We start from the raw sequence: 24,061 nt of genomic DNA, 5'->3' as shown, positions 1-24,061 counted from the left end.
CGGCTGTGTGTCAGATAGGTGAGAGGCGGCTGTGTGACAGTGAGGTGAGTGGCGGCCGGGCAGTGCTCATCTGTGTACTGAGCTCCGCATATGCTTTGCTGGGGCTGCTGGGCCTTGGCAATCCGCATCTAGGGGTACACAGTGCCGTGCGAACACTGCGTGCCAGGGTCAGAGGCATAGCCTGAGGCTGTGGAGTGGGAGGCCGCGAGCCAAGTGTCAGCTTATAGCGTCCCTGCCCCCGCTGACGCAGGCTGCCCCCAGAGGCACTCCCCCGCAGATGGGCTGTGTCTGCGCGTACAGACAGGCTGGGGGTCTCTGCCGGAAGCAATCCAGCTCGTCTCCACGAGTTCCATAGCCATTCAGAAAGTAAACCCCCAGGCTCTCGATCATGCCCTCTGCACGTATAACACATAAATGTAGGTTTAAACAAAACCTAGGGTGCGCCTCACCTCTCGTTTAAACAAAACCTAGGGTGCGCCTCACCTCTCAGTGCCAGCCGCTCTAAAGTCTGTCACTCTCTTTTCCCGGCTTGCTTCTCCAGACTGCCCCAGCTCTGGTGCCTCTGCTCTCGCTCTGCGCCCAGAATTCTGTCCCGGAAGTTCCTCTGCAGTGAGCGCAACCAGTCCGACTGGAAACAGCGACACAGTCATGTAAGTTCCGGTCTTGAACAAAGGTTCCGTCCTGCGATAGAGTGACCTTCTTATGTTGCCACACAAATGGAATATCGAGTAACCCTCGATTCCAATTCAATTTTATTAATTCTATATGCCTCAGTGCTGACGAGGTTCACCACACCGGCAAAATGGGCATAAAAACAGCATAAGCATTAGTCGGCGCCCCCCGCCCCCTCCTCCGAGTGCTGACATCAGACAGCCCGCAAGGTTTCTAGCCCCATGCCTCTGAACCTAGTCCTGGCAATGTTTCACATAGCATTCTGTGATTTATAGTCTCGTATATGCCAATGTAAAATAAGGAGCACACATCCTACCATACAAAACAACAAGGCAGAGCAAAAGGCACACCACCGCCTTTCTCCGAGGCACAGCAGAAAATGCCTCGGAGAAACGCCACGTCATTTTCGGATTTGGGGGCGTGTTTAGCTGTTGTCTCCTCCCTGAGACTTCTCGCAAAAAACACGCCCCCCGATCCGAAAAGGACGGGGCTTCAACGGAGTGACTGGACCTCTTCTCCAGTGGCTGGCCAGCATTTAAGAGGCCAGCCAATGGAGAACAGGAGAGAAGAGGGGCGGGTGCAAGCCCCTCTTCTCAAAGTCACTCAAAGTCATTAAATCTCGCGAGCGAGACTGCGCAAGCGCAGCCTTCGCTAGCCGAGACCTAAAAAGGATCACAGCTGTGTGGAGGGCAAGCACTGTTTTGGTGAAGCACATAACTTCTGACCAATCAAAGCATGTACGCCTGGCTCCCAACATGTGGGTGGAGCCAAATCCCCGCTCTAGTGATGATCACCACATAATTGTCTGGTGACAGCTGCACTGTCAAGCTAGACCATAAAAATGAATCTCTGACTTCATAGACAATCAACTTCACATATTTTTAGGTGTGCCTTTACAATACAGCTCTCATTTGACCTATTGTTGTCAATTCTTTAAAATATACTTAGAGTTGCCTTTGGCTCCGCCTAGAGGAGTATTTCTCTCCCACCTTATAATATTGGCTGTATGATGTATCATTCTGCCTCCTTAGGAGTGCTTGAACTGGAATGAATGACATTCTAATTTACTTGTGAAAGTCAACTGAATCATCACACATTACATTCTTTATCACTGTGTATAGAAAGCAACAGTTTGTTTTTTATTCCATTTCACTGCAGTAGGCTTTTTCAAAGGTTTTAGTTAGGACTCCAAATGCAAGCTATATCTTTTGACTTTACCAATGTTTATTTCTTACAAAGACCTAGTTGTAGGCAGGGGCAAAGCTTGGTCAGTAACACTGGGTGGGGGTGAGCTTCAAATCTTCCTACAATCGCGCTGGCATATCATGTTAATCATCATATTGGATGCAGCGCATAAGGGGGGCTTATGCTTTCTTCTGAAAGTGTCCAGATTTGAATATGCTAAGGGAGCCATTAGAGCACTTCGCTGGCTTCCGGTAAAACAGCGGATCCAGTTTAAATCCCTATGTACAGCCTTCAGAACCCTTCATGGGAATGGACCTGCTTATTTTAAAAAACATCTCAGGTGGTATGCCTCGAGCAGGTCTCTCCTCTCAAGTAGGGCTAAGAATCTGGTAGTTGCTCCTTTCAGAAGAGTCACATGGGGTAGAAAAAGTTTTTTTAGATCCACAGCGGTGATCTGGAACTCCTTACCTTGGGAAATTAAAACCTCCCCTTCTTTACAGGATTTCAGAAGATCCCTTAAAACCGGGCTCTTTGTCTCCAATCTGGAAATTATTCCATGACTGATTTCTGCAGCGCCAAGACGCCTCTGGGCAATAGTTTGCGCTTAATAAATACCTTTCATTGATTCATTCATAAGGGCCAGTGAAAAGGGAAAGGAGTGTGCCTTGTGAGGAGTACTTAAAACAGAGTATTTTGTAAAATAATCATGATTTAAGACCTTCAAAACAGAGGCGAGAGTGTGCGTGTATGTGTATGTGTGTGTGTGTGTGTGTCTTTGTCTGCGTGAGTATTTAAAAAATCCAGGTGAAATCGGGCAGACGTCTTACCAAATCAGACTGAAAGCTCCTGTACCCAACTATTTATTAAATAATACATTTATTAGGGGGTACAACACCCTGCCTGAAGCTACGCCCCTGGTTGCGGGATTCCTTGCTTCCAGACATTGCTATAGCTGTTCCTCCTTTCTACACATTTTCTTATCTGTATCACAAGGATAAACCTTGATAGTCAACCTCAAAGAGTTTCTCCGGTTGTTCTTGATAAATTTGGACAGATCACATTATTTGCTTTTATGCAATTCTGCTCTGCTTCTTCCGCCTACACTCCATAGACCTGCTAAGCACCTCAGCCTTTCCCAGTGTACAAGGTTCAGATTGTTTGGCAAATTCAAAGACACTTTTTTTAAGGTGACATATAGATTTTTGGTGAGAATGTGTCACACACCATAACACATTTCTAGACATGAGAAGGTTTTGAGGGCTCTGGAGGAGTATGTGCTAACTATGGAGCATTCAAGGTGCATTTTTTCAGAAGATCTTGTTGAATATTTGGCGCATGCAATGGATTAAGCCTAAAACATCTTCAGGGGTAAGCAATAAGTAAAGCTCCAGAACATTCCAGCAAGGATGATGTGCACCCCTCTCTGGTTTTCAATCCCTGCCTGACTCACGCCGGCCTCTGACTTGCCACGGATTCCCTGGTTTGATTCATTCGCCCTTTACACATTACCTATTGATTGGGTTCCTCGCACCCTTCCAAATTTAACTCGTCACGGACCTCCCATCTTCCCCGAGGCCGTATCCTGCTGGTCGAGTCTGCCCTCCAGTGGCCTTCTATACTGCCCCAAATATGTGTAACCAGTCCTGATGATGGCCTAGATCCTTACAGGCCGAAACGCCGTCGACTCCAACAGCGTTATTTTTGGCGCCCCTTTGGCATTGGGCATTTGCTCTACTGTTCCTTGTATACCTTCAACATTAATTGTTTGAATGCCCTGATTTTGCCAAGATTTAATGTATCATTGTTCTTTCTGTTGCGCCCTTTTTTCACCGCTGTATATACCACTTCATGTGTCACTTGCGCCGTCACAATTCTCACGAGCACTTGTGCACAGTATCTTGTTGGTTACATTGCCAATAAATGTCACGCAGTGCTTCCTGTACATATGACATGTACATATGAGGTAATATGTCCATCATGTGTTGAGCATTCTTAAATATATTTATCTTAACACCTTCCGTCTCCCTGTGTCTTCCCTATGTGGATTTATTCCTCTAATAAGTTCTCTATTTTATGGTTTGCTTTTGCATAACTTGCCCTCACAATGAATTCCACATTGAGACATTGTTGTTTGATATAATGTACTGCCCCAGTCTCACTGTGGTTTACGGGCTACCTCCTGTGGTCTGATACTGTCCCCTCTCTGGTTTTGGCAGAGTTTTATTCCACATATATCCATAGCCTTTCTCTGGTTGGTTCCTCTGCTTCTTGGCTCGCTAGCGCTTTATCACGCACTCAGCCTTCAAGTTCATGGGAACATAAACATCTGGAACGATGTGCTTGATCTTCAGTCTAACCGAAATCTTGATTCTTGCTCTAATATTGCACAACACAGCAAGCACAGTCCATATTCACCTAGCAGGACATTTCTTCAATTTGGTAAAATCCCTCTGCTCTTCTCTCTGTTGTGGACTGACAACTATGTTTTCTTTACCTATGATTTTCGCATAACGAGCACAAGGCCACCTAAAGCATCTAAAGCTTATTCAATTTCCCAAAGTGGATGAGCTTGTCAGTCCATAGTCTTGCCACAGCTTTAATGGATACAATACATTATTAACCCCTTCGCTGCGGTGGGAATTCCGCCGCAGCGCTGGGGGGGGTTTGGGGGCAGCGCGGTGGCGCTGTGCTCATGACGGAGCCACTCCGTCATGAGCCACGGTTGAGCTGTGCTCATGACGGAGTGGTTCCGTCATGACTCCGCCCACTGCGCTAATCGCCCGCACAGGCGGGGAATCAGCGCAGCGTGGGAGGAGCGGCGGCCAACGGGCGCAGCAACCCGTGGCTCATGACGGAGTGGCTCCGTCATGAGCGCTGAAGGGGTTAACTAACCCCAAGTTCTTAAGAACTCCACCCATCTGTCTGCTCCTTGAAACTAGGAGGAATCGGCAGGAGCCGCAGAAATTTGTGAAGCCCTTGAGAGAACTTATTGCAACTATGTGTATGCCTGTAAACATGCATAACTTTCTGCTCCTACGGTTTACAAAGCCAACATCAGGTGAGCTCGATCACAATTTTACTCTTCTCCTTATAACAAGAGGTATTTAGCACAATAAAAGGACTGCTGTTGTGTGTTTTATTCTCTTTCCTGCTAACATCGAGGTATTTACTAAGGTAGGTTTTTGTATTTCTAAGTCTATGTTATATAGGTTAAAATGCTAGAGTTACATGCGCCATCTAAAGCACTGCTCCTGTGTTCAGTTCATTAATAAAAGCTAAATATAACTTTAGATTGAGTTTGGATTTACACAAGGATCCACAAGGGGACGAAGATTCTTCAGGTGCCACCACCACTTCGAGAGGTAAGTTGGGTAGTTGGAGGATAGGTAGGTACCCCGGATTGGGCATAAGGGGCTGTGGGGCACCGGGTGCAGGGGTGCCTTTTGGTGTCGGGAAATCTTACCCTCTGTTGATCGCGGTGGGGGCACCTTGTTCTGAGGCTGCAGGCTTCTTCAGGAGTGTCGAGGGAGGTCTTTGGGTGCCGGACTCGGGGTCATAGTCGCCGTGGGGTCGTCCTCGTGGTCTTTGTTCACTCCGGCACAGGCCAGGCTTGGCTGGTGCAGAGTGTGCTGGGTTCGCGGTTCCGGGCTGCTGCCAGGGATTAGAAGTAGATTTTGAGTAGAGCCTCTACTCATGGGAGTCCCAGGGGTTTAGAGTCAAAAGGTAGCCAGGTCCTCCGGGGTTTGTGAGGTTGCTGGCCACAAGAGATGCCGGGTTGGAGCAGGTTTGAGGGTCGACAGGCCGGTAGGGCTGGGGCCAAAGCAGTTTGTGTCTTCCTCTTCTTAGCAGCTGCAGGGCAGGTCTTCTTTCTTCTAGCTCTACTTCGGATTTTGGGAATCTGGAATCTGGGGAAGGAAGGTTCAGGGTGTCCCCAAATACCAGATCCAGGGGTGTCACAGGCAGGCGAAGGGCAGGGACCAATGGGTCTCCGTCTTGGGGCGGGTACATCCCCCATCCTGCCTCTCTCCTGTGGGAGGGGGGCAGTAGCCTAGTCCTGATTGGGTAGGGCTTCCCATCTTCAAGATGGCGAGAGCCCGGGGATGTGCTTCACCTCGCCTCCCCCACCTGAGGGCTGGGGTTGGCAGGCTGGCACATCCCCTGTCCTTATTTGGGGTTTCCGGCCAAGTTTCCCGCCAGAGTGGGGGGTTGCAGTGGCCTGGGGAAGCTCACAGAGGCGGCATGCCTTTGAAGCTTCCCCCTGCCCATCCTGGGGGAGGAGATTTAGCACCTCGCCCAGGATGTGCATTGTTGCAGGCCCAGGACAGCAGGGGCTCTCCTACCCAGGGGTCCAGCAACATGTCTGCTGTGTGGCAGCCTAGGCAGCCTCAGAACAGACGTGGATTGTGGGTTAGGTTTCAGGGGGCCTCTCTAAGATGCCCTCTGTGGTGCTTGGTACATTAAATCCCACACTGGCATCAGTGTGGATTTAATGTGCTGAGCAGTTTGATACCAAGCTTCTCAGGCTTCAGTGCTGCCATTATGGTGCTGTGGAGTTTGTGTTTGACAAGCTCCCAGCACCATGTACTCTTAAATGGCAGCACTGCACATACAGGGCCCATGAATGGACCTGGGTACTGTAGGGGCAAAGGGCTCCTGCCTCTGTGCCCACACCACTGGAATAGGGCACCCAGCTAGAGGGGTGGCTGATGTATGCCAGGGCAGTGTAGGTTGTGGGCATGGCACACAGGGATGTGTGCCATGTCGACTCTCTGTTTTGTCTTGTACCCAGGCACTCAGCCTGCCAGGGCAGTGTGTGGGTGTTAGGGTACAGGGCCTCTAAGGGTGGCACAATGAGTGCTGCAGCCCTCAGAGGCCTTCCCTAGTCACAAGGCCCTGGGTACCTAGGGTACCATTTACCAGGGGCTGACATGTGGCCAGGGTTTGCCAATTTGGTTTTGAGGTTTTTGTTTAGGGAAGGAACATAGGCCCTGGGCACCTGATTGGCAGGAGTCCAGGGCACACTCAATCAAAGTACATTCAGCATTTCAGCAAAAAGCGGGGGCATACCATGGAAGAAAGATGGTACTTTCTCACACATTTGCATCATGATTTCTCTCCTGTGTAGAAATAATCTGTGAGAGAGAGCAAGAGAGACACATTGGCATATGTGTGGGCTCTCAAGCATTTCCATTCATACCTGCAGGGAAAATCTTCTGTGGTTCACAGTGATCACAAACTGTTGGTTAAGTTGCTAACAACAGAAGATGAGATGCAAGTTTTTGCATGTACAGAAAGATTCTACATGAGATTGCAAGAGTTTACATTCAGTATGTGGTATGTTACTGGCAAAGATAATGTAATGGCTAATTGTTTGTCAAGAAGGCCTTTGCAGTTGATGGAGTGCAAGAAAGATGTGTGGGGTAAATACAAATTGTGTTGGTACAGGACGAAGGTGATCCTGGATGAATCTTGGAAGATTGAACTAGGGAGAGTATGTAAAACATGATAATTTGATAAAAGTTAAGCGATTTGTACAGTGCAGATGGCCAAAGAAAGGGCTGTTAAAAATGAAAAAAGAGCTTTTTGGGAAATTAGAAATTAGTTATCTGTATCAAATGATATCGTGATAAGGGAGATAAAGGCAGTTCCTCTTTATGATTTAAGGAACATCATAATCAAACTAGCTCATGAAGGGCAATTAGGGTTTGTGCAAACTAAATGTGGTGTAATTAAATGTACACTGGTGACCTGGCATGGATATTTCCATTTAAAGAGTAGTCCGGGATTATAATAAATGTGCTGAAGTGGACCAATCATTGAAAACTTTCAACCCATCTATGGGAGATTATAATCTGCCCATGAATCCTTAGGAGCCTGTCACTATTGATATTATGGGGCCTGTTGTTCCACACCACAAGTTTATCATGTCTATGACTGATATTTTTTCAAGTTGGCCAGAGATTAGGATGTTGGAGAGAGCTATTATTGGCGTTGTTCTAAAATTTATCTACGAGGTAGTCACAACAGAAGGTGTACCAGTTTCTGTAATTATTGATAATGGCGTTCAGATTGTGTCAAACAAAGCTAAGACGTTTTTGGAGGGACTCAATGTGAGACACAGAAGCACCTCTTATTATAATCGCCATGGGAACTGCATGATTGAGAGATTCAATTGCGTTATCAAGGGTTTAATACAATGTGTTATGTCATCTGGAGGAGATTGGGAAATTCAAGTACATTAAACCGTTCATGTACAGAACTAACAAAAATGGTGGCCTGATTACGAGTACGGGGGTCCATAGGACCGCCATACTTGTAGTGGCAGTCCGACCACCGTCACCACTGTGGCACCATTCGCTGCTTTAGGAGTTCGGTGGTTGGACTGCCACAGGACTGCTGCATCCACCGGGATCTAGGATCCCGTGGAGTGGTGGTGGCGGTCTGAGGCAGTAATATGCTGGCGGGGTCGCTACGGCACCGCCAAGCATATTATGAGTTGTTTGGGGTTGCATGCAGGGGGGCACTTTTTGGGCCCCCCTGGAATTGCACCCCAGTTCCTACACGGTATGGAATGCAGGAATGTGCTTCGGCGGTCTCACAGCGGAGGTCTGTCTTGAGCCTTAGATAGCCTCTGCCGTGACACTGCCGCAGCACCGCCCACCCGCCATGGATTACAGTTGTAACCCAGCAGGCGGACGCACTACGGGCTTGGCGGGCCGACAGGATGACCGCCACACCCGTATTCAGGACCATAATCTTTAGAGTTTACATCATTTGAATTAATGACAGGGTGATGTGCTAGAACTAAGTGTAATCCTTGATGGTTGGTTGAGTCCAGTGTTTTGAATGGACCAATTGAAGAGGTAAGATCCAATATATAAAATAAGAGATGGTAACCAGGAGCATTTATGTAGGACAATGGGTTAATGTTTGTTTTTTTGAAGCATGGATGGTGTGTAAAAGTGAGAGTCAATTCATGGAACCCAGCATGGTGGTTGAAATATTTAAAACTTCAGTGGTGATGGAAAAGTTTGGTTACAAGGAAATAAAGAATTGCCTTATCACTGGAATGATGATAATATCACCCATATGATGGATAAGTTAATTGATGAATACCTGGGTTACGATAAACATAACTTCATATTGAGTTTGGATTTACACAACAACTACTGGATTTTTCTTACTATACTTGCACTATTGTACCCTTCCAAACTCTAACCTCCTTCACCTTTTAATAGACAAAAAATACTTCTCATGTAAACATCACTTCCTCATACTGTGGTACCCACTGTCGACCCATTATTATATGGGCCTCTCCATACGCTGCTTCCACTACTCTTAATGAATTAACTCGAGGGGAAGTGCCCTCCATATGACACTTATGGACCCCTCCAGCGCGTTTGACCTGGTTGATAGGGGCAAGTTATAGGATATGATGGGCAAGGCAGGCTTCGATAACGCCTTGATTAATTTCTTGAAGCATCTGCAATGGGGAACGACCACAAAGGCTTGATATGGTCTAAATGGAGAATGTAGCCCCCACCCCCCGGTTGGGTCCAATAGAGGAGTCAGACACAGCTGCATTTTAGCCCCTTTTTGAATTCTTTTTTACATCAAGTCCCTTGAGTCAGTGCTGGGGAAAAAGGACCTACCAATGGTAGGGAGCCGCCCAGTTCCCGTTTTAATCCACTTGGATGATGCGGTTTTATTTGCCCACACCACTAATGGTTTGCAGACGCTACTTTACTCCTTTAATGAATGTATAGGGGAGCTTAAATTAAAAATGAACCACCAGAAATCATATATTATGATCTGCGGTCCCAAAAAAATAGATTCACGTAAACACAATGTAGGTGGGAGCCCAATCTCCTAGGTGCAGAACCTTAATTATCTTGAAATTGTTGGGAAAAAAAATTGAGATGGGACGAACTCCTAACTCAGAGAGCCTGTAAATTTGCAGGGGCAGTTGATGCAATCTTCAGATGTTCAAGGAAACGTGGTCATAAGCCTATAAATTATCTAATTTTACTGTATAAAAGTAAATGCTTTCCCTTGGGTGCGTGCGGGACTGGTTTGAGGTATTACACCATTCCGGGGAGCCTGCAAATTATAGAAACCAAATTCCTGTGCAGGCTGCTGGCATCTCCCAAGAGCACTGCCAGTTTTTATGTCCACCTCAAACTTGGGCTACCTTTCTTGGAGGATATAGCGAGGGTTGCGCTCCACCTCCTATGGCTCAAGGTCTGACATTCTCCCCATACCAAATTATCTCAAATAGTTCTTGAAAATTGTACCAGGTAAGATCATATGAATTCTATCCCCTAGTTAGCTAACGTCAAGAGAGTTTTCACCGGTATTCCATGCTTGTTTTATTCATTGAATGAAATTGCTACTAACTCAAAGAGCTTGGTTAAATCTCTCTATTACAAGCAGAGAAATCATTTTAGGTTTACCAGTAGCCAATCTATGCACTCAGTATGTCGATACCTAGGGATAAAACCTAAAGAAGGGATAGAATCATATCTTTTATGGATAGTAAACTCCGAACATAGATTTTATCTGACTTGTTTCATATTAGACACTTTGCACTTTCTAGTAGCCTTCGTGCATCAGGGTACTTGTTTTCCTACTTTACCCTGCAACACACCTAAAAGCAATCTCTTGCTCATTTTATGTTTTTTTGTGGTTTTTGCATAGACCCAGACATCAACTCTTACTACCTATACTCTGCTCATATGGTCTTAGATCTCGCATTTTAAGTTTGCAATCTTTACAGCGTCTTGACTCAAAGTTTACTTGCCACGTTCTCATTAGCTATGCTCGACAAGCACTTGGGATAAGAAGAGAAAAACACTGCTATACTTTTAAGAGCATAAGATTTTTCAGTCTCATATCTCTGGGCAGATTCCCTTCTTTGTATTGTATATATTTTAACCATTAATTTTAATTGACTTTTTGGCTATTTTGATTCAAAGCAATAAGGTTTTATGCATTATATGTCTGTATTTTGATATATGTATGAATTTGTTTTCTTTGTGAATTTGCCTTTTTCTTGAGACTGTTGCATTGTTTGCTTGTATTTTTCCTGTGTTTATGTTGCCGTTTTCATCTTTTTATGGCTTTCAGACAATAAAAGCTTCTGACTGAATTAACTCATTAAGTCCACTTTTGCTCAGTTGAATCTGAGACTCACCCTTGGCCTGCATGAATCATATACCTTGTCAGGTCGGCACTGGTACCCACAATTAAGGATCTTTGCAATAAATCTTCTGACAACAAGGCAGTTCCATATTTTTGGAAACGGAATCTTGTCATCCCAATCCTAATAAGACCTGTGATGTCAATCACTTTTAGGCCAATGTGTCTCAGTGGTGGCGGTACGGAATGGGAGTGGCAGGACAGGGGGCAAAAAATGATATGTCACTCATATCTGCACGGCCACTGTCTCTCCTCCGCTCATCCTCTCAGAAGCAGGAAGCACACAGGCTCCCCTAAAGCACACAAGCTCCCCGCAGCCAATCATGACGCTGCTGTCACCAGCATGACAGCAGCGTTGTGATTTGTCTGAGTGGCCTGGTTTGGCGCTCTGACAGGGAGTGGGAGCCTGTGCATGTTTTCCACCCAGGCTGTGCAATACCGCCATGTGGAGAACATGCTAAGTGTGCATGGCTATTTGGCTGGCCCAAGACGGCGGGCCAAACTGTCATGCGCACTTAAGTGCATCAACCACTCCTCGCCCTGCTGGCTGTGACTACAGCCAAGCCCCGCCCAAAAACTAGCTTCAGCTAGAGTTATTATCATTTTATGTTTCCTTTATTTGCACAGCTGAAAAGCAGAGGGGCGGCGCCCCTCCGCCTTAACAGAAGAGCCGCCACTGATGTGTCTACCAGCAATTCTGGCCAAAGTAACTGATAATGAAGTCACTCTGCAGTAAATCTATTTGCCCAATGCAAGTAACACTCTTTGACAAACAATTATCACCTCTTTCTCTGGTTTTTAACTTCTACAAGCCTAGCTGCTCACTGTTCAGAATCTTGTTTTACAGTAAGAGTACCTAAGCTCTGTTGATGTTTTAGCACAGGCAGAGTTGTTTCTGTTGCGGTGGTGAAACATTAGAATTTGCTCCAACTGCTGCCATAGCACAGTCCTCACTTCTGAAATTCATGAAGGCTCTGAGGACATCGCCCTTCCCCCTCTCTATCAACCTAATTTTGTAATGCCTGGACTGCCCAACACCATATCTTCATTTTATTTAGGTAGGGTTAGCGCCAAGACACATTTACATCTTTCTCTTTTTCCAGTCTCTCCCTCTGGCCCCTGCCCCAGTTACTGCTGGGTAGTAAACATACATATATTTGAGGATCTCCCTATAGATAAGATAGGAGAGATGGAGGAGATTTACACATATAGGTCTGTGAATATCATTTTGTAGCCTTTTAATACTATTGTAGTACTATTAAAGTACTAAAAATGCAGTTTGTGAGTCGCGTGACAACTTTAGAGCTGCCCCTAAAGTTACAGGGATTCTATGGCTCATGCTTCAAACAGCAGGGCTATCTCGCATCAAATGCTTCACACATCTCTCAGGCTTCGTACAGCAAAAGCATCTTTCAGACTCTCACATCAGCTTACTGAGATCTCACAGCTAGGCTTCAGCCAGGAAAGCTATCCATCAAGATATACACAATTTATAATTTCAGGTATCACTCACTAAGGTCAGTGAGCTCTACCTCCGCGTGACACAAAGATCCCTCCTCTTCCTACAGCAATCCCAGCCCTTAAGTTACAGAATATACAAGGTGGCATTGCATACTGCAGAACCATTTATCAGGTTGCATCAATCTTATTCTCTTCGGCTATGCAAAGCTAGACTTTCCTTTGCATTATACAGTTCTTACAGGCCAAGGCCAATAACACAACAGTCACTAAAGGTAAAGAGAACTTACAGGTTCAGCTATCCCTCGGACTGACACATCTTACCATCCCCTCCACTCTGGGCAATTACTAGTGTCAAGAAATCGATACATCTGAAATCGAAATGTCTTTGTCAGGGTATAACAGTAGAGGCAGTCTGTACATCCTGTATCAAGTGCCTGCTTCTCTTCCTAAAGTTTGTATATTACCTGAACACACAGTGTGTTTGACATGTCGAAATGTGTCCTTATAGTTTGAAATGATCTGTTGTTGAGTCACGAAGTATGAATTGGGGTGTCACTTCATGCACAGTTTTGTAATGCTCCCACTGTTCAACTTAATTGTGGTTATCTTCATTAAACCATCTAATCCACATACGTAAAGATTTAGTTTCTTAATAAAATGCTATTTTGAAAATATAGCTAATAACTTATTGTGGACATATAGATTTAAGCATTTTCAAATCAGTTTTTGAATGTTTCATGGTTCATGCATTGCATAAAATATGTCAGGTGGTGTGCACCAAAGTATACATAAAAATGATGGAGGAAATGCTTCAATTAATCTTAGCCACTAGTAATTACTTGGGGCCACTTCCCAGTCCATCGTTTTTTGCACCCCACGCCACCTTAGTTTGGACCATGCCAATGTAGAGGCTCACCCGTCTAGGAGGAGCCAAGCCTATGGGAGTGACGCCGGGGCCCGAACCAGGGGGTTGTGGCGCAAGTTGCCGTGGCCATTGGGGAAGGGTCAGGTGTAAGATTGGTTGGCTGGGGAATAGCCCTGGAAGCATTAGAATGTTTCCGGGGGGGGGGGGGGGGGGCGTTCCCTGCAAGGTGGTCACCCCCACCCTATAAAAGGTGTAGCAAGGCAGGTCTCTTCCGCTCGCTGCCACGGAACAGTATGACCTTGTGACTGCCCCACCCATATGCCTCCAGGGATGGCACACTCCACTGCCACAACTCTGCAGCCACAGCCCTCCCTGCATTTTCATTGAGTGGTGCCCACGGGAGCTGCACAGCTTAAGAGAGATTCTTTTCTCTGACCCCCATCCCCAGAGCAAAGGGCACTGCAGGGGAGTGCACGGTCTATGTGGCTTGGTGGAAAGTGACAACGGTAAGGTTTGTAACCTTGCTTGGTGAAGTAATCTGGGCTTTATGGAAGTCGTGTTAACTGCCTATCTCAGGTCTAACATACCTTTCTCTTACAGGTGATTGTTGTATGTTGCACTCATGTTTGTGCTTTTCTTTTACAGGTCAGTTTCATGTCGTATTTATGTTGGTTAGAGGGTGAGGTCATGACTGGTGTGAAAGTTCAGGTCCATGTAAGGTCCCCTTTTAGACCAAAGTAACAGCTGCATCACAGGACCCTCCAAGGGGTGCTGGCAGCAAGTAGACAGAAGGTTGCCATGGCGCGGGGGGAAAGGGTGGTTGTTGACACGCGGTCCTTACCTCACAGCGCAGTAGGTGCAAGCTATTTATTTATTAGAATGTTTTATATAGCACGAACAAGACCCTTGCGGGTATCAGAGCGCTTTACAAGGTAAATATCGCAGATACATAGGCATATGGTAAGTTACATATAGTTCCATAAAAATCACGGATATTAGAATCAACATATCGAAGATACATAGGCATAGGGTAAATGATATGTAGTTCCATACAAATCAAGCATCGTATAGTCACAGTAACGAAGATACATAGAGAAGTAGTAAATAACATATAGTTCCATATAGATCAAGAATAGAGTCGTATAATCAGAGTAACCCATGTTCAAGTGAACTTAGCCATGAGAAGAGATTTCACTTCTTTTTTGAAGGATGCAGTAGAGGGATTAAGTGTAGTTTCTGGGGGCAAAGCATTCCAGATCCTGGGTGCCATCCCCGAGTAGGCTCGGTTGTATGTTTTCTTCTTGTTGTATCTTTGTGGTTTCAATAAGAGGTTATTGGCACTTCTGGAAGCTCTGTTGCCACATGAGGGCACCAGTTTCTATGCCAGATAGCTGGGAGTGTTGTGATGAATGGCTTTATGCGTCATGCATGCTATTTTTAGTTGAATTCTGGCTTTGAAGGGTAACCAGTTAAGGGATCTTAGGTCGGGGAATATGTGGGAGTTTCTTTTGGAGCCAGTAATAGGTCTAGCTGCTGCGTTGATTGAAGCTCTAAGAGGGGCCGTTGAGGATCTGGGAAGGCCGCAGAGGGAGACACTCCCATATTCCAATCTTGGGATAACTAGAGCTTGTACTGCCAGTTTGAAGTCCTTTTCAGGCAAGAAAGGTTTAAGTTTTCTCAAGGTATTCATCTGAAGGTTTGCTCCTTTTGTGGCGGTGCTGATGTGTTTCTGCATATTGAGATTTCTGTCCTGTGTTACTCCCAATGATTTTGCTGAGTCAACGATAAGAGGTTGGCAGTTGAGTGCTGTTAAGTGTTTGATCCATTCTTGAATTATGGGCACTTGGGCGGGAGGAGCAATTAGGAGGAATTCGGTTTTGAGGGTGTTCAGTTTTAGATGGTTTTCGGCCAGCCAGGTCTGACTTTTTCTGTGAGTTGTGATGAGATATTTTATGTAGTGCTGTGTCCTGCACGGAAACCTGATTGGAATTTGTTGAGCAGGTTGAAATGGTTTATGTGTCTTACAAGCAGGAGATGTACACATTTTTCTAAGAGTTTAGCCAGGGTAGGGATGTTGGTTATTGGGCGGTAATTATTTAAGTTCGCTGGGTCAACCGTTGGCTTCTTTAGGATGGGGGATACCTGCCCGGATTTGAGGATATCAGGGATGGTTCCTTGAAGGAGGGAGGTATTTATAATCTTGGTCCAAAGAGGCAGTATCAACGGGATGAAGTCTTTTATGCAGTTTGCTGGGAGAGGGTCAGTGAAGTGATTGGCAGGATTCAGAGCCGTGAGCATTTTGAGTATATTTTCTTCATTATAAGTATTGAAGGATGACCAAGATGCATTATTTTTTAGGTCGAACTTTGGTGAGCTCCAGTGTGGGGCTCCTAGAAGGGATGATGAAGTGTCAATATGTGTATCAGTATGTTTAATAAAATTGTTGAGTAAGTCCTTCTTTATGTTTTCGGTCTTCAGAGTGAAAAAGGAGGCAAACTCTGCACAGTTGGGTAGTGAGCTTGCGTTAGCTTGGGGGAGGTGAGGTGCATCCTTAGAGTGTGTTTTGATTAGCTCGAAAAGTTTTTGGGGGCGATTCTTGGCCTGGTCTCATTGATAGATGAAAAAGTGTGCTTTAGGTCATCTGATCTTTCTGTAGTAGGCGTTTCTCTTCCTTCTTAGCATCCTGAGGTGGTTGGCGGATGGAGCCGATCGCCATCTACGTTCAATTAGCCTTAAGGATCGTCTGTCCTCATTGAGACTTCCATCGTACCAGGGTTTTGAGTCTTTTGTGGAGACTCTCTTTAGTTGAAGGGGGGCGACCTTGTTTAATATCATGTTCATGGAATCGAAGTAGTGGTTGGTGAGGTCTTGAACATCCGATAGTGCTTCTGGGGGAAGAAGGATAATGGAGCTGGAGGTTGTGATTATGTTAGAAGCAATGTTTCTCAGATCTCTCTTCCATACTTTAGATATTGTGGGTTGAGCCGAATTAAGTTTCACTGTTTCATTGATGAAGAACCAGTCACATGGATGAATCATAGCTAGCTGAATGGAATCTGCTTTAGAGATGACTAAGTCAAGGATGGCTCCTTTATCATGTGTGGAGCTGTTGCAGATTTGGTTGAGGTCGAGGTCTGAGAGGAAGTTTTTGAGACAATTGACTGCTGAGTCATTGGGGTCATTCCAATGGAGATTGAGGTCTCCAAGAAATAGTTGGGTATTTTGATGTCCGGCATTAGTAGAGACTATGTCCATGAAATGCTCGATGAAGGTGAGGTTATGGATGATAGAGAGTGTGCAGAGAGCAAACTGGTTTGCTATTGCTAGTGATGTCTAAGCATATGTATTCGCAAGAGGGGAATACTGGAGATTTGGATCGGTTCACTGAGATATTGTTCCGGTGTATGCAGGCAATGCCACCCCCTGGCTTGTCAATTCTGTCTAGTCTGATGATGTCATGGTTTGGGGGTACCAGTATATCAAGGATGGGCGCAGAAGATTCTTTTAGCGATGTTTCGGTCAGAATTAGTAGGTCCGGTTCTTGTGCAAGTATGAGGTCAGCTAAGTCAGCTGCATGTCTTGAGGCAGATCTACAATTTAGTAGTATACATTTAAGACAGGGCTTGATGAGGGAAGAGTTGGGTTCCTGAGTAAGGGGAACTTGTCTAAGATTGTTTGCGACTATACCTCTGGGGTTATGTGTAGTGAGTCTGTGCGTATTGGAAGGAATAGTTTGGATTAATGAATTTTTGGGGAGGTTGTCTGGAAGCATGTTGTTGCGGTTAAGTTGTGGTAGATCATAGGAACGTAATAAGGAGAGTAAGTCTTTGTCCGATAGAGGATTGATCCTTCGGGTTGGGCGGCTTGAAGTATAGTGGAGAGGAACTGATTTCCACCTAGTGGGCAAATGCTTCGAGGTGAATTCTAAGTGGTTGGTTTGGACGTTTGACTTGGTTTCTCGTGTCGATCTATTGTTCAAGGGAGGCACAGATCTCCACCTAGGGGGAAAATGCTTCGGAGTGGCTTCTGAGTGGTTAGTGTGGAAGTTTGTATTGGTATCTTGTGTCGATCTATTGTTCCAGGGTTGGCAAAGAAAGACTTTACTTAGAGCTTATAGTTCTTCTTTGAGTTGCCGTAGCGAAATTAGAATCTCGTCAAGTCTAGGGTCTGGTGTAGGTGGTAGCACGATTGGCGATTGTATTGTGAGGGTAGGAGGTGTGTTTGCGTCCCGTGGGTAGTATGTGGGAAGCACATAATCTGGGTTGTTGTGTAACATCCTGCCTGGTTCCTTATCCGGATCAGGGAGGGGTGGACTGGTGTGTAGTGACGATGTAAGAATCACAGGAGTGTGAGATGTGGATGTGGTCGTGGGCATATTGGTTTGGCAGGTGGCAGGGTTGGCATTGGGGGAGGTATGCCGATTCCAGATGAGAGTGCTGAGTCTGGGATGGGTGTAAATGCTGGTAGTATAATAAGGGGGGAGTGTATTGGAAGGGAATCATGCAGGGTGGCGAGGGTAGCACTGGGATTGGGAATAAATGTTGACCTTGACATCCGATGAGCGTGAGCAGATGTAACATTAGGGGGGTGGAAGGCTGTGTGCTGGGGGTGGGAGCTTCCTGGGAGGGGGGGTGAGATGTTATCACTTTATCCCTGATGATGGGGAAGATGTTATCCAACAGGTTTAAGCTGCGGTCTGATGATTGCATGAGGATGATTCCATTGTGATAGCTGGTGATGGTTGCTGCGGCTTTGTAGATTAGGGAGGGGGAGATGGAGATTGTGAGACCATGTGCAGCTTTCCTGGTGGAGGAGACCGTGAAAAGAGCAAGGAAGTCTTTCCTCCATTGTGCTCTTCTTTTGGTGTAGAAAATGATGTTGGTGGATATGTGCCCTTTGTTTGTTGAGAAGTAGGAGTCCGAGATAGAAGTTTCGGGGTGTAATTTTAACAAATTGTGTTTAAAGCGTTTGGCAGCTTTTTTCTAAAGGTGGGGGGGTAGTTAATGGTGTAAGTATGTAAGCCCATGCGTTCCATAGTGGGGTTGGCGCTTGTTGGTTGCTAGCGCATGCACTTTGGGGGGAGGAAGATTGGTGTATGGGGGTGCCCACAGGAGGTATCCTGGCGGGCAGACAGGCCTTCTGCACAGGCACTCCGGGTATGCAAGATCGGTAGGTGGTGTCCTTCCAAAAGGAGGGACCCATCCATGTCCAATGTGGTATTGGACAAAGGGGTTCTAAGAGGAATGGTCCCTGAACCAGTCATTAGCTCTCTCTGCTTGTGATAGATGCACAGGAACAATCTTAGTTTATATTAGGTAACTTCCATGTATTAGTGACTCTGTTAAGGCTAGGACGTAACTGTCCAAGGAAATGTAAAATTGTGGGTTACTGTGCAAAAAAATAATGAAATGTGTTTTTCAAGTTTATATGTTTTAATAAATACGGACGGGATTTTACAACTCCTAACCCAAAGAACTGAATTTTGTATTCATGGTTTCTGATGAGGGGCTTTAGGGAGGGGGTTTCCTCAAGGGACATCAGCGCCTACCCACTCAATCAGTCTTGACCGTGCTCCAGTGGGAACAGTCCAGCCCAAATTACCAGGCCCGGTCCTCCCTGAACTGCAACACAAGCAACCTAGGACCAGTTTCTGCCCTAGTTAGTGCTCATCAGCCAGGTATAGCTTAGTTCCAGCGAAACAGTGTAAAAGGAACCCACGTCTGGGCATACCTGTCCCATTTAGGATGACACACAAAAGTATACAAAAAAAGTGATGGATGGAATGCTTGAATTAATCTCAGACACTTAATTACTCGGGCCACATCGCAATCCATCATAATTATGCACACCGTGCCACCTCAGCTTGGACCCAGCCATATGCAAATCAGTCTTGACCCTGCTCCAGTGGGAAAATATACAGCCTGAACTGCCAGGCCAGGTCCTCCTTGAACCGGAACACAAACAACTCAGCACTTTTTTGGATACATTAATGTTGTGTGTACCAGCACTGATTTTGGGGGATCAGGACATATTTTGTACTATAAGATTTTAATACATAACCACAAATAAGTAGAAAACCGAGCTAGAAGGAGGAAGAGAAAGAAAACCAGTGACAAAGGGAGAAATCAGGGACTAAAAAGTCCTGCAAGAGTGAGATAAAGAGGTAGGAATTGTGTGGTGGTGGTGGAAGAAAGAGGTATGAGATGAAATCAAGACTACACAGCCCTAGAATCCTGGTAGTGGCGCCACAAAAATCTTTCGGGCTTTGGAGTTATTTTATTACAAATTAGGCACGGCATATGCATATTTCATATCATATACTTTATGGGGAGCAAGTAAACTTTAATGATAAATACCAACTTTATTCATTTTTTAGATACGGCGGGCTGTAAAGCATTTACATCCAATGCACTTGGAGCCTTTCTAAGTAAGTGTCCACTGATGCAAACACAAGCCACTTGACTTGAGAACTGATATCAAAGTCGAAGCACGGCCAGCGTGCAGCCATCAGACACTGACTGGGGGCAAACGTCGAACAGAAGTGGAAGGGGGATGATTTGTGGGCATGACATCATTTGGCCTGCAGTCAACCAGGAACCGCAAGACTATAAGCAGAAGCAGTTTCTGCGTGGGCCACTGCATTTTGCAAATTGCCTCTGAAAAGTATGAGTATTTTGTGTTCAAAAGAAAAGAAACCATTTCAACCAAGAACAAAGACACACTCTTCATAAGTCGGCCAAAACTCCGATGATGTATCTGCACTGTCAGGGAAACAATGGAGAGGTCGGGTTTCCCCTTACAGTTTCCAGCTTCAGGGAATGCTTTTTACCTCAGGAGACTGCATTGGACAAGAAAACAGAACCTTCTTGTAGGCCTGATACATGGATGGATAATGAACACAGCAAAGATGGGGCTTGTCGGCGTTTGTTAAGAACAAGCATCAGGGCGAGCATCAAGGCCAGACCAACAACGGCCATTTAAAAACTCAGATGTTCGTGTTATTTTAAAGTTTGCTAGGCCTTCGGATAATGTGCATTTGCAAGCTTGTCACAGTACTATATCTAATTTTCCTCAGAATCAATTTTACTGCTAATAGTTACGTCAAACAATGTAAAACAGCATCTGCCTGTGTCGATTAGGCACGTTGTAAATAGTTCAAAGTACTGTAAACCGACACTGAGACAAAAGAAGCATATATCTACGGAAACGATTTAAGATTATACGAATATCTGGATCAAATATAAAACCAACAATTTACAAAGGCGATAATCGGTGGCACCCCTCCACCTTTGAATGCAGAAACACATCCTGTGGGCCCACTTAACAAATAGCAACATTACTGATGCGATAACTCGGTGTCGAGAGAGCTAAGTCCATGAGTACATAATAAATAACAAATTATGTAAAAGTTTAACACTGCCATTAAAGCGATAGACTCTTTATAGGAAGAACATGTTATTGTTAAACAGTCTTGAACTCACAATTCAGCTTGTTGCCTCGTGCGCCGGATTTAAATTTTTTTAGGTTGTCTTAACAGCCAAATACGCCGTTTCATGGTCGTAAATGTTAGACTACAACGGATATATTAGCAAGGTTTCATTTCGCACAGACGCCATGATAATGTAATCAGATTGTCACTGTAATCCCTCAGCTTTCCATCACCTGCCCTGGTATACGCTTCTGAGAGCGTGTTCGGGGTTGTGCTATGGAAAGGCATGAGTACAAGCCATTCTAGTAGTCTGACAGTCCCCCGAGAGCCCCGCCCGTTCCAAACCTTAAAGCCAAAATACATTAGCACCGTCTCCTCTCGGGTGCTCCCGCGTGCTCTACTCACCCGCAGATACAGATCTGGCAAATGCACCTCACTGAGCCGATAGGTGCTTGCAGTCTTTTACAGGCGGACCAGACTGCTTCTGTGTGAAGACTGCAGGTGGCGCTCTTGGCTTGTCGATCCCGTGTTTTAAAGGCGGTGCGGGCTGCTTCTGTGTGAAGACTGCAGGTGGCGCTCTCGGCTTGTCGATCCTTTGTTTTACAGGCGGGCCGGGCTGCTTCTGTGTGAAGACTGCAGGTGGCGCTTTCGGCTTGTCGATCCCGTGGTTTACAGGCCAGCCGGACTGCTTCTGTGGGAAGACTGCAGGTGGCGCTCTCGGCTTGTCGATCCTTTGTTTTACAGGCGGGCCGGACTGCTTCTGTGGGAAGACTGCAGGTGGCGCTCTCGGCTTGTCGATCCTTTGTTTTACAGGCGGGCCGGACTGCTTCTGTGGGAAGACTGCAGGTGGCGCTCTCGGCTTGTCGATCCTGCCTGCTCATGGCGCCGTACAGTATTAGTGTGAGGTGCCTGCCCTACAGCGGCGGGCGCCGCTCGAAGCGGAGGTCCAAGGTCCTCCTCGCTGGCAGCCCGAGTCGTGGGGGTTCTGCAGGGAGCATTAGAACTGCGCCCCGCTCCTCGGCTTCCAGTTGCCAGCGGTAACCCAGGAAATGAGTCTGTGACATCACAGGGTCTCGAGCTTCTTTCTGCTAAGAGGCTTCGAAGTCGCGTGAATAACAGGTGGAGACTCGGCTTGATGGAAGTCTCTTCAGGCCACCTGCGGCCCGGGCTGAAGTGGGCAGCAAGGACGCTTAGGTGAAGATTCTTCGCTGGTGCGTAAATTGAAAATAATAATAAGGCCAGAGATCCAAAGCCTTTCCTAACCCAGTGGTCTTCAAACTATTTAATCCTGCGACCCCACCTCGTGTAAAAGAAAGCCATCGCGCCACCCCCCCCAGAATTTTTCACAAACATTCTATTAAATTGGTAATGTTTACATATTTCTAAAATTACTTAAACATTGCAGTTATGTTACCTACCCCCTGCAATCAGATATATGATTGCCTATAGTGGTCGAAGTGGGGGGGAAAAGTAAGGGAACTGTGAGTGGAAAATCAGATGGCGGGAATAACTCGTGGACTGGGTCAATGGGCGGAGTCAGAGGTGTGGCCAGAAAGAGCAAAACATCCCAGTTTTTAGGTCTCATGCCTAGCGGTGCACTGCGCAGCACGAGACATTTTGTATCTGAAAAACGGGGAATGTGAGCTGACCTAGGAATCGCACACGCTCGTGCGTGTGCGTTTCCTTTGGAGCTCCCCCATTGGCCTTTGTGTGTGTCTTATTGTAAAAGACCACGCAATTGGCCCAAGGCGCGCGCATAGCTCCTCCCATGGCCTATTGGTGTCTACTACGCGCACACCAATAGGCCATGGCTCGCAGTGGCGCGCGCGCACCACTCGCAAGCTTGTTCCCTGTTGGTTTTGTCAGCAACGGGGGGAGGGGGGACTTCGTAAAATGGGTACTGGCTGCCTTCTGCCATCTCACAAAATACACACAACACTGTTTTATTACACTAATTGTCGGTTCTCCAGAGAAAATTACCCGAATTAAAATTCAGGCGCAAGAGAACGGAGAGGCTTTGAAAGGCAGCGGCCCCCATAATGGCCTCATTTGGGGTCATTTTCAGACCTGCAAAGTGCGCTCTAATCAGGGTAATTATCCCTCGTAGTCCCTCTCTGGAGCTGTTCATTTACAGGAGTTCACAATATTTACTCGGATACCTTTATAATGTAAACGCCGTCCCTTCGGCTTCTATTTATCTCATCGCCGGGGCCCTCGTGCCTTTGATGTTAAAATCATTTCATCTTTGTATGTAATATTAACCACCTTTTCATCATCCTGTTGAAGATTGCATTAATCTCTTAGCATGAGCTGAAAGCCATTTTGTACTTGGCAGCCATTTTAGTTAGCTATGTGCTGGCCATTTGCTGTTTCCCTCTCCCAGAGTCTTGCACATGCTCAGATTTGCTTAGCTAGTAGAGTGCACCTGTTCCTAGTATAGAACTGTCAGGCTGTTCTAACTGATGTCAGCATCTTATTACTCCTCCTACTTGTTGACTGTGCAGTTTCTGTATGACCATCTATGTGCATAACTCTTCTCATGTGTACTTGTACCGCCTTTTTTCAGCCCCTGTGTGGGTATATAATGCCCCTGTTCTCTGTACTCCTCAGAAAATGTCTCATACAGTGATTTGAGAATGCTGTGTGACACATTTTTTCCCTCTTCAGAGGTTAAATGAAAAGATGTCTTTTATATTACAGCTTCTGTGCCAATCTCTTCTTTGTTGTTTTAAAAGGACCAGGTGTATCAGTGAAGCCCCTGAGAAGGTTTTGATTTCTACAATTGGTGCCCTCTGTGAGGCTCATCAGAGAAGTGGCTATCCAAGGGAGTGATCCTGATGGGAGAAAGGAATCTACTGAGGAGGACAGAACAGGACTCTAGTAAAAAGGTACCATAAAACTGAGATTCTGTCTCTGCAGCCCAGTATATTTCTGGTCTTCCTGATTGGACTCCTCCAACTGCTTACCACTCCTGACTGAGAACATTTTTCGCGTGAGTATTCTAAAAATGACCGTTTGGTCACTCGTAACTTGGCAGTTAGAATCTGGAAACTTTTGCTTGGTAAGGTCGTTTGTTACAACGCTTTTTGGATTTGTATGGAAATTTGCTAATATTTGGAATTTGGAAATATGTAAACTGCAGTTTATGTAGGCAGGTAATGAGAAACTTTTGTAAACTTGAACGGCACACTTTGAGTTAAGTGCTACTTTGTGTATAATATTGTATATGCTGCAATATTTTTGGCATGCCT

At 45.8% G+C, this 24,061-nt stretch overlaps 1 protein-coding gene across 1 annotated transcript in view; it reads right to left on the bottom strand.

Moving 5' to 3' along the window:
• SAXO1 (stabilizer of axonemal microtubules 1) overlaps positions 1 to 21,691 on the bottom strand; it is a 194,856-nt gene extending 173,165 nt beyond the window's left edge. The window contains exon 1 of the mRNA XM_085640808.1: positions 21,216 to 21,691. Coding sequence (XP_085496934.1) covers positions 21,216 to 21,691 — 476 coding nt within the window. The remainder of the gene's footprint in view (positions 1 to 21,215) is intronic.
• Between the last annotated feature and the right edge of the window lie 2,370 nt (positions 21,692 to 24,061).

Source organism: Triturus cristatus, chromosome 2_1 (assembly GCF_964204655.1).
Source record: "Triturus cristatus chromosome 2_1, aTriCri1.1, whole genome shotgun sequence".
NCBI lineage: Eukaryota > Metazoa > Chordata > Amphibia > Caudata > Salamandridae > Triturus > Triturus cristatus.
Note: the sequence above shows the minus strand (reverse complement) of the source record. Positions and strands in the feature narration are given on the sequence as shown.